This window comes from Trifolium pratense, linkage group LG3 (genome assembly GCF_020283565.1).
Source record: "Trifolium pratense cultivar HEN17-A07 linkage group LG3, ARS_RC_1.1, whole genome shotgun sequence".
Lineage (NCBI taxonomy): Eukaryota > Viridiplantae > Streptophyta > Magnoliopsida > Fabales > Fabaceae > Trifolium > Trifolium pratense.
The window spans coordinates 32,072,190-32,083,055 of NC_060061.1; the positions used below are offsets into that span (position 1 = coordinate 32,072,190).

General features: G+C 34.9%; 2 protein-coding genes across 3 annotated transcripts; one reads left to right on the forward strand and one right to left on the reverse strand.

Annotated features, from left to right (window-relative positions):
- Positions 1–4,600, forward strand: LOC123915830 (zinc finger-containing ubiquitin peptidase 1-like). Of its 2 annotated transcripts, none has more exons than XM_045967086.1 (7): positions 1–165; positions 299–359; positions 1,452–2,195; positions 2,282–2,393; positions 2,608–2,703; positions 2,785–2,899; positions 3,023–3,158. In XM_045967086.1, the coding sequence occupies exons 2-6, from the start codon at positions 301–303 to the stop codon at positions 2,866–2,868; spliced, it is 1,095 nt and encodes a 364-aa protein (XP_045823042.1). In that variant the 5' UTR covers positions 1–165; positions 299–300; the 3' UTR covers positions 2,869–2,899; positions 3,023–3,158. The 2 variants fall into 2 exon arrangements, with proteins under 2 accessions (XP_045823042.1, XP_045823040.1); XM_045967084.1 differs by having other exon boundaries at positions 5–165; positions 1,447–2,195; positions 3,023–4,600.
- On the reverse strand, positions 2,825–10,551 carry LOC123915829 (ABC transporter B family member 19-like). Its single transcript, XM_045967083.1, has 10 exons — positions 10,236–10,551; positions 7,794–7,848; positions 7,350–7,525; positions 7,057–7,257; positions 6,701–6,960; positions 6,301–6,614; positions 5,728–5,951; positions 5,229–5,572; positions 4,697–5,136; positions 2,825–4,530 (listed from the first exon to the last, which is right to left on the reverse strand). The coding sequence occupies exons 1-10, from the start codon at positions 10,512–10,514 to the stop codon at positions 3,050–3,052; spliced, it is 3,774 nt and encodes a 1,257-aa protein (XP_045823039.1). The 5' UTR covers positions 10,515–10,551; the 3' UTR covers positions 2,825–3,049.
- Positions 10,552–10,866: the final 315 nt, after the last annotated feature.

Sequence of the window (10,866 nt, forward strand, 5' to 3'; positions counted from 1 at the left end):
CATCAAAGACAACATTTCCAACTAACCCAAAAAAGAAGAAAAAGACAACATTTGATTTCATCCTTAAAAAATGAAAAGAAAAAGCAAAGACATCATCATGGATTCGGATTCATGGAGCACGTGTCCCTTCTGCGAGTTATCAGTTCCCTCGCATCAACTCCAACGGTATGTATCTTCTTCTACTTTTTTTATTTGTAATTTATTAATTATTCGATGAATCTAAAAAGTATTTTTATTTTTTCATTTTATATTTGAAATCGGAGGAAGTATTAAATATTATGATTATGCTTAAATGCAGGCATGCCAATGATCATTTTCATGATCCCTCCGATGATGCTGATCACATGCTGCTCCAACAGGTTCATCTTTCTCTAATATATGTTAATCTTTATGCGTAGGTAGATGATGAAATCATGAAATGTTGTTTTGATTTTTGAAGCAATGTTTTAATTGAACGTTGTATTGGAATTTTACATTGCCAATGTTGTTCTGAGTTGTTGGATGTATATATGTGTTTGGGCACCCTCGTCCTTTTAGTTAGCTTTTGAAAGTGAGATCAAGCTCATCTAACCATTTTTATAATAAGAACTGATTGAATTCAGGATATATTTGAATTGACTTATTTGAGCTAATCTACTAACACAAACACTTTTGAATTTGTGAGACTGTTTGACGGAGCTTTGGAAACAATTTATGGCTTGTCTATAAGTAGTTTTTAGCTTATTTTCGTAAGCTCTTAGGATAGCTTATAACTTACATGGAAATGATTTGATTTTATCTTTTGTTGTAGAAATAATGTATATTAGATAAGTACTTATGGTATAAGTGCTTAATTATGATGTTTGACCATACAAGGCCTAACTATTTGAGTTTATTTAATGACATAAATACTTGTTAGACTGTTTAAGGCAGTTTATGAAAATAATGTATGATATCTCCTCTGTAAGCTGTTTTCAGCTTATTTCCACAATCTCTCCATGATATCTTATGAAAATAGTAGTTTATAGCTTATACGAAAACAATTTGACTTCCTTGTATCTCTTGTTATAGAAATAGCTTTTGAATAAACACTTATTATATGATAATCGCTTAATTGAACTATTTATCCAAATAATACTTTAACTTTTTTTCGATTCGTAAACTATCACACTCTCATATTTTCAAAGTAGCAAAGAGACTAATTGATAAACTAATTATTATATTTTTATAGTCATATATCAAATAAGAGAGATTGATAATTTAGAGACTAAATTGAAGATTTACTTAAGCTTTTATATCTACCACCATGACTATCTTTTAACAATGTCTGCTATAAACCCCAAGTTGCGCTTGCATCTTCTTCAGTGTTTATTCACCCTTATCGGTTAGATCATAAGTTCTGATGTCTAATGCATATTCTAAATTTATCTGCATATTCAGATGAGAGATATATTTTATATTTTGCAGAGCAGACAATCAGTCAGTGGCTCGGGGTACGAAGCAGTTTCTGGAGATTGTAACTATCGGTATGGTGGTGAGACTAGTAGAGATAATGGACAATGCAAAATGGATGAACAAATCTCTTGCTTGATTGGTTTACAGACAAGGGGAAACTTTTACAAAGTTGAATTGGGTTTGACGACCTTGTTGAGAAATTGTTTGGAGTCTGAAACTGAGAATTTGAAAAGCATTTTGTCCGGTTATGTTGATCATTTCCAGAGCCTTGATTCTGAGGATGCTGGATGGGGTTGTGGATGGCGTAACATTCAAATGCTGAGCTCTCACTTACTAGCACAGAGACAGGAAGCAAGAGAGGTTTTGTTTGGTGGTTCGGGCTTTGTTCCTGATATCCCGTCATTGCAAAGATGGCTTGAGATTGCTTGGGAAAAGGGTTTCGATGCCCCAGGAGCTTCTCAACTTGATCATGTTGTTTACGGTTCAAAAAAATGGATAGGAACTACTGAGTGTGCTGCTCTCTTGCGTTCTTTTGCACTTCGAGCAAGAGTAGTGGATTTCGGTCCTAAGGAGGAATCCCAATCCATTGTAGGAACAAGTGTTGATAAGGCTGTGGATAAAGCAAGAAATGATAAGACGGATAACAATGAAGTTAAAAATAGCGAGGCTTATCAAGTTCTAATGGATTTTGTTTGGAATTACTTTTCTAACGAAAACACAATTCAATTCGGTCAGCAGCATGTTGTGATCAGTGAGAAAACGTGAGAGCACATTTTAGATACTCGTGTTTAACCACACCAACAATTTTGTTTCTTATTGCTTAAATTTTGAAAGTTTTGTTGGACAGGCCCTTATACTTTCAACATGATGGTCACTCAAGAACAATAGTTGGAGTTCAAGCCAAACATCAACAGAATGGATATCTAGCGTATAATCTCCTAGTTTTGGACCCTGCTCATGTAATTTGTCTACCTTGCCAACTTCATATTTACTGTTTAGTTATTAATATTTGTTCCCTCGATTGTAATTCCAATGATTTTAAGTAATTGCATATCACGCCAGCGTCTCTTTCACACGCTTGCGCATTAAAAAGGTAGTCTGAAGCATGCATGTTTTGTACTACTAATTATGCATCCTTTCAAATTTCAAACTTAGTATTTTTTTTCATTATAGAGTACGCCTGCTCTTGAAAGATCACTAAAGAAGAAAATCGGATGGCAAAAGCTCGTAAAAAAGGGGAGGAATACATTGAAGAAGCCACAATACCAGGTCTTACTTCTTTTAAAAAAACAAGTGCAATTGCATTTGATCTATGAATGAGTAGGCTTGATGATCTTATTTCTATTTCAGTTGTGTTACGTTGATCCCGGAATTGCTAGTGAGGAAGAGATGGAAAACCTGAAGACAATTGATAGTGTCTTCCTTGAATTATAGGAAAACATATAAAGCACTTTTCTACATCCAGGTCCATGATCTTTCTTTTATTTCATGGCATATACTCTGACTATAATTTAATTACATCAGAGTAGAAATTTTAAGAAAGAACTTAGTTTTGTGAAAATAATACAAGTAATCTTTATTGTTTCAGATATCAGATTTTTGTAGAAGTATCAACCTATGAGGTTTCGTCAAAGCTCTGCAGTCTGAATAATCTTGAATAAAGTCCTGCATCCACTGCTATTAGGGTTGAGTGGGAGCCCGTCTCTACAATTCTACCTTTTTCCATGACGATTATGGTATCCGAGTTTCTGACTGTTGAAAGTCTATGAGCTACTGTGATCTGGGTGATTCTTGAACACAAACCACTTTCTTCCTTCAGATTCAATGCTTTAATTGCATTTACTATAGTTCTTTCGGACTCAGCATCGAGGGCACTCGTTGCTTCATCAAGGAGTAATATTGCTGGCTTCTTTAGTAAGGTTCTGGCAATGGCTATTCTTTGCTTTTGTCCTCCTGAAAGCTGACAGCCTTTCTCGCCAACAACAGTGTCATATCCATTTGGTAGATTACTTACAAATTCATGTATATTTGCTTCTCTTGAAACCTCCACAATTTCACTTTCAGAAGCTGCTTTATTGCCATAGCAAATATTGTCTCTAATTGAGCAGTTAAAAAGCAGTGGCTCTTGTTGTACCAGCCCTATCTGTGTCCTTAACCATCTTAGATTATATTCCTTCAAGTCTTTCCCATCAATTAATACTTTTCCCATCACTGGATCATAAAATCTCAGTAAAAGGGCCAATACCGATGATTTTCCAGCGCCACTTGGTCCTACAAAAGCGACCTTTGATCCGGCTTCAATTTGTAAACTGAAATTTTCGAGAACGGTCACTTCAGGTCTTAAAGGGTACTTGAAATTTACATTTTCAAATTCGACATTTCCTTGGATCCTCTCAGGTTGGGAATCATCCGGTATATCTGGTTCAATTTCAGTTTTACGGTCAAAGGTTTTGAATGCTGGGGTAAGCATATTGATGGCAGTGATGACAGTTGGGATCAGTGTGTATAATTCTGTGATAGAAGGAACTGTGAGTGAAAAAATTTGGTATGCTCTTATTCCATTTTCAAAGGTGGCTTGACGTCTGTCAACCAGAATTGTTGTGTACCACAAAGCAACCACGTGTGCAATGTTCCACAAGCAAAGGGAGAAGCCTTGAATGATGCCGTATTTGATACTTTCTTTCCTGTATTTTTTCTTTGGAATGTCCAGATATATTTTGGCTTTTTTCAGTACTTGTTCTTCATGACAAAATGATGCAATAGTTCTTATGTTGGTCGTGGACTCAGACGCAAGAGCAACAAGGTCTGAATGTGTAGCAGAATAGTCACCTGAAAATCCTTTGGCAGACTTGGCTTGAATGAGACCACCTATGAAGTGGCAGGGCATCACAGCCCATGCTACCAAACCCATTCTCCAGTTGACATACATGCTAACACCTGTTGCTATAAGTATGGAGGAAACACATTGCACAATCACAGACATGCGATCAGCAATTACGATTTTGACCATGGCAGTATCACTGATGATGCGTGATGTTAATGAGCCGACAGTGTTCTCAGGTTTGTCAAACCAGCCTACTTCGTTACTAAGCACACCTGTAAAAGTTAAATGATTATCGACTGATGTTTGTTAAATCACACTGGAATTTTATGTATATGTTGAACTGTTTTAGGCTTTTTAGCTCATTGAGGTTTTTTTTCCCCCTTCAAGGAAAGAATTTTCAATGAGTATGTAGTAATTTCATTATGGAATATTCGATACCTGAATATAGAGCAAGTCTGAAATTCGACATGGCCTTTTCTCCAACCACTCCAAAGAAGTAATGCTGGAAGGTGTGGCTAAATAGTGAAAGCAACCCTATTCCAGAGAAGATGGCCGAGTACATTCCGACTTTTCGTTTTGCATCTTCTTCGAAGTATGCTACTCCAATTGTGATGATGTAGAATCCGAAAAACGGCTTTGAGATGCCAGAGAAAGCTGCTGCAAACGAGCCAATAGCAATCTTCACCAGCTCCTTCTTTTTTAAATCAAACCAAATTCTGAAAAATATATTTTCTTCTCTTATGCTCGTCTTGTTCTGTTCTTTGATCACAGAAGGCTCTGTGAGATCTCTTTGAACCTCTCTCTGTGTATCTGGTAATGGTCTAGTTTCATCAATACTGGCTTCTTGGCGAACACTTTTATTTTTGTAAGTTGTAGTTCTATCCATTAAGCATTTAAATCTGGTTAGAGTTCTTCCTCGACAACCATTGGTTTGAGATTAAAATATAAATATAACAAAGTGGCAAATTACCTTAGTTCAGGAGCTGATTCAAGGTTCTGCATGCTGAATAATGTACTATAAAATTTGCTTGTGTCTAACAAACTCTGGTGTGTTCCTGTCTCTACAATTTGCCCATTCTCCACTACAGCAATCATATCTGCATTTACAACTGTTGAGAGCCTGTGTGCAATCAAAATGACAGTCCTTCCCTGCATAGCTGTATCAAGTGCTTCTTGAACCAGCTTTTCCGACTCTGAATCAAGGGCACTAGTGGCCTCGTCAAGCAAAAGAATGGGAGGGTTTTTCAGAATGGCTCTTGCAATTGCAATTCTCTGTTTCTGACCTCCTGATACTTGAACTCCCCTTTGTCCTACCTTGTAATGTCAGGAACATAAAATAGGTTATTAATGTTGCGAATGAAAGAAAAAAGAATATGTAGCCAGAAGGCATATAAGTTAATACAAAAAATTGAAAATCAGACAAGATACAATTAAGCTGACAAAAATGACATGCTAATTGAGTAGCTTACCTCAGTTAGGTATTGATTAGGAAGCTGTGATATGAAAGAGTGTGCATTGGACATCACTGCTGCCTTTTGTATTTCTTCATCATCCGCATCCATCTTTCCCAGTTTCAAGTTGTCCTTGATCGTGCCTGTGAAGAGTGATGGTTCTTGGTAAACGGCCCCTATATTACTTCGAAGGAACTTCAGATCGAGGTCCTTGATATTGTGACTGTCAATAAAAATTTCTCCTGGAATGTATTGAACAATGTCAGGCTTGGCAGATTGATTTGCATTCAAGATCACACAATCAATTCCTACAGCACTACTATTCTAAATTTCTAATGCACTATCAATGCCTTTTAGAGTGTTTTTGTATTATCATCTAATCTTGTATTTACATAATATTTAGCAAATTATGTTGACAAGTAACGAAATGCCAGGTCAATGTGTACCTAAACTACCTATAGTCCTATACTAAATATATTTGGTTGCATTAAAATAGTTTTGTTTACCGGTAAAATAAAAAAGAACATTTACATGAGCATTACCACACAATAAAATATAGAACTAAAAGAAAAGGAAACTAATTAAACTAACCTCGCATGGGGTCATAAAACCTATTTATGAGGGAAATAACAGTGCTCTTTCCGCAGCCGCTGCTACCAACTAGAGCTACTGTCTTTCCTGCTGGTATGGACAATGACAGTCCTTGAAGGATAGGTTTCTCCGGCCGTGATGGGTATGAAAAGTAAACATTTCGAAGCTCAATGTAACCGTTAATCTTACTAGGCATCTCCCCTTTTGATTCACTGTGTATTAGTGGCTTTCTTTGGATCACTTCGAAGACCTCATACCCGGCAGCTTTCGCCTGGTTGAATATTTGCATGTCTGGTGCTGCATAAGTGATAGATCTGCAACTCACAGAGAAAGTTTCGTTACTACATTGTTAACATTTATTTTCATCCTGAAATTAGACTCAAGTTTGTTGCTTCCTTACATGGCGCCAAAAAGAATACTCATTACTGCAGCTATTATATCTCCTCCCTTAGCTCTCCCGGCTCTTACGACAACAGCTCCAACCCATATAATAAGAGACCAAGAACAAAAACTCACTGTTTGAAACATTCCTGTTCCAACTCCTTTCACAAGTGCCTCCCCTTTGCTTATCAAATACTGATTTTCCATGTTCTCTGTGAAGGATTTGATTGCCAATCCCTCTCCAACAAAAGCATATACTGTTTTTATTTGTGATATTGTCTGTCATAATATCAACGTTGATTCGTTATAATCGGCTATGATAGAAGCATTACTGATATTGAAAACATGACTTTGTACATGTTTATATATATGTACCTGCTCTATCATAGATGTGGCTTCAGAATGGTAAAACAATTTGGTAGTTGAGATTCTATTCATTTTCTTAGTGTAAGTTGCTCCAATTATAAGAATAAGAGGGACAACCACTAAACATAGAAGTGCCACTTCCCAACAGCATATCGCGGCGATCACAATTCCAGCAAAGAAAGTTGCACAGCTAGAGGTGAAGTGACCCAACTGTAAGCAAAAAATTCACATAGATAGTTGATTCATGAAATGTAATGGAAGAAGAAAGGTGAAACTTATTGAGAATGGTTTATTTTGCTTACCTTCTCACCAATGGCATCTTGTATTACACTCATGTGTTTGCTTATTCCTGTGATGACTTTACCACTTGTTAATTCTGTATCAAAAGCTCCTATTTCTTGGTTTAGGACTGCTTTTAGATATGCTAATCTTAGGCGTGATAACTGTCTTTCACTTGCATACATCCAACAACCAATCTCTGCACAATTTTTAGTTCTTTTTAAATTAAATTGAATAATCTAAGTACTAATCACTTTACAAAAAAGAATAACCAGTCCCCGTGAGCATAACTCAGTTGGCAGAGACATTGCATGTAATATGCAGGATCAGGGTTTGAACCTTGGTACTCCCACTTATTCACCTTTAAAAGGTGAAATTCTAGCCACTAAACTATTTGACAAAAAAAGAAGCTAATTACAGTTAATTAGAATTCTGGATAGTTAAGCATATATGAAAGAAAATTATACCAAGTACCCCAGCAGGAAATGTGGCAATGGCCATGTACCACACAAATGGAATAACCTGAAACCGACAAGAGAAACAGCAACAGATTGACATTAGTTATTCAAATCAAATTTCTACTGGCTCATGTGAATATTCAAGTATCTCAAACATGGATATTCATGAGTGTGCATATATTATAGGGTAAATAGGTATTTACCCGCGCAAAATACGTGACTTTTGCATTATCCCATGTAACTTATTTTTTTTAGATTACTCCCTGCAATGTGAAGATTCCGTGTATTACCCCCTGGTTGAACAAGTTGGCAGATGACCGGATCACTAACATGATGTGGCACATACACGTGGAATTAAATTATTTTATATTTATTTTTAAAAGTCAACTCATTAATGTATGTGTAATTGTTAATTTTTATTAAAAAAAAACTAAAAATGAAAGATTTATTATCTATTATTTTGTTCTTTGAATTGCAAAAATTTTATTGAAAGGAACTCATAGTACAAGGACAACACATCATCATTGTTTCCAAAACCCATAGATAAAACATCTGATTTCTTTGTTCTTCAAATCATCTATGTTCGATTTCCATTTCATTTGATTTCTTTGTTCTTCAAATCTGAGTTTCTACTCTTTATAGATCTATTTTTCCTAATGTTGTGTTTTTTAGAATGGTTTTATGGCAATGGATTTGATGAATTTTCTTGTTGTTTTTTGCTTTTTTTTAATGTTGTTGATGAATTTTGAGAAGGTTTCTGGAAATGAGTTTGAGGGAAGAAGAACATTGTTAAAAAAAAATTAATCAATTAACATAATAATTGACGTGGCATTAAAAATTAAATAAAAACTAAATAAAGTCCACGTGTAACCGCCACGTCAAGATTTTGATCCAGTGCCAACTTGTTCAACCAGGGGTAACACAGAGAATCTTGACATTGTAGGGGTAATCTCAAAAAAAATAAAAAATATAGAGAGGTAACGCAAAACTCACGTATTTTGCGCGGGGGTAAAAACCTATTAACCCTATATTATATTCGAAGAATGTAAACAACAACATATATCATATATATATATATATATATATATATATATATATGATCTTTTGACCACTTCTTTTAATATTTATATTAAATAAACTTATGTGAGTTGTATAACTTTGAGATAGCTGTGCCACAAAGAAATGAGACTGATAAATTAGTGGAATGGACAAGATTTTATCTGATAAAAATATAACTGTTTGACTGTTGTGACTTCTGGTGTTGGGATGTAGTAGAACCGGATATCTATCATTCGACTGCATAATCTAGGCCTTATTTTATGGTATCAAGTCCTAAATGATGCAAGCTATATTTGTATGTGTCTATTAGATGTTCAAGGGTATTGGACATGCATGGCAACGGGTGTGGAGATGAATTTTGCCCTCTTCAAAGTCTGGGGACCTCATACCCGTCATAATTCTCAACGGGAATGAAAAGTAGAACCCTAAATCCAACGGGCTTCGAGTATTTCTGTGCGGCTCGACTATTCTCATTATGCTCCACCTTCATATGAACTTGAGTTGCATTTTGATATTTTTTATTTTAAAGAGTTATAAGTCAAAACCTATTTTGTTTCAACAATATAATTTTTTTAAAAAAAAATAAAGAAAACAACTCGTTTAAAACACAACTTAAAAATATAAAAATAATCATATAAATATAAGTTAAGAGTTTGTTTAAGGGTAAGAGAGGTAAAATGTAATTCCATATAAGCGAGGCGGTTTTAGAGGAGTTCAGGGTATCAATGTCTTAATTATTTGTCTCAACCCCGTTTTTTAAAATCGGGGATAACCTGAACCCAAACTCAATCAATTTGAATTTTTACGTGAAAGTTAGGGCGGGGTGGCGGAAACCCTCACATATGGGTTATGTAGCCATTTAATACCCACGAGTGTTCTTAGATTTTTTAACTGAATTTATACAAAGTTGGTTATATTGACACTTTGACTGCAAGTAGTTTGAAGTTTGTTACTCAGGCTTTAGATATTAAACTTTTCACTTAATATTGCTACAGAGAGCATGCATATAACAGCTCACTAGCTAGTTTTTTTTTCCTTCTTTTGTACTCTACTCAAGTAGAAACTTGATACAGATCATATTGCTGTGCTCTGGCTGGAGTAATATTTCTATGTTGATGTATTGTATATATGGCAACATTTGAAACTAGTCTTACATATATATTGTTATGTAGGGTAAAATCTAAAAATCATTCCGATACACATCTTATTTAGATATGTACTACCTGTACACTGCTAAAATGAATAATTCTAATAGGTCTAAAAATTAATAAAGACTATTTCCTATCATAATTATCCACTTTAATAGTAGTATACCGATACATATCTAAATAAGATATGTACCGAATACAGTTCACCGTATAAAAAATGTGTTAGTAGCATTACTATAAGTACCTTTTTAAGAGCAGGAACCATAGCATCAATGTCATGAATATTATTTCCAAAAGCATTAAGAGCTTTTCCTAACAACAAATACCCAACAGGAAGTGCCATGCCATGCACAATAGAACCTAATGTTCCCAAACCCATAAGAATCCAATCCACATAATCAGCATAGCTCAATAGTTTCAAAAATGGCACAGCTCTCACCACATTCTTCATCATCTCATGACCATCATGACCATCTTCTTCTTCCATTCGCACAACTTTTTTTGGTCTGCCCGGGGGTGCCATTACGTATATTTCTAATGTTTTGTGATTAAGTTGAAAATTGAATGTTTAATGTAACTTAATTGACTTGTATAAATAGACTAGTTATTTGTATATTTAATTATATCCATGATAGGAATGTGAGAAGCATATGCTTTAAAAAGATTACGTTTAACTTAAAAAATAGTTATAGAGTGGATTTGTATTCTTGGTTTAATTCACTTGTTTGATCGATGTTTACAAAGCTGATGACAGAAGATGCATACATACTAGCATAAAAATACATGCAATAATTTAGCAAAGCAAATCTGTATCTTATCAATTTTTTCTTTATAGCAACTTTTCAATAGAACCGTTTTCATTTTGAGAACTTTTG

Excerpts from the sequence above, each read along its gene's own strand:
- LOC123915830 (XM_045967084.1), top strand. The coding sequence starts at position 71 with ATGAAAAGAAAAAGCAAAGACATCATCATGGATTCGGATTCATGGAGC. Across the intron at positions 166-298 it reads CCCTCGCATCAACTCCAACG|GCATGCCAATGATCATTTTC; the intron begins GTATGTATCTTC and ends GCTTAAATGCAG. Across the intron at positions 2,704-2,784 it reads TGAAGAAGCCACAATACCAG|TTGTGTTACGTTGATCCCGG; the intron begins GTCTTACTTCTT and ends TTTCTATTTCAG.
- LOC123915829 (XM_045967083.1), bottom strand. The coding sequence starts at position 10,514 with ATGGCACCCCCGGGCAGACCAAAAAAAGTTGTGCGAATGGAAGAAGAA. Across the intron at positions 6,961-7,056 it reads CCACATCTATGATAGAGCAG|ACAATATCACAAATAAAAAC; the intron begins GTACATATATAT and ends ATATTATGACAG. Across the intron at positions 6,615-6,700 it reads AGTATTCTTTTTGGCGCCAT|ATCTATCACTTATGCAGCAC; the intron begins GTAAGGAAGCAA and ends TGTGAGTTGCAG.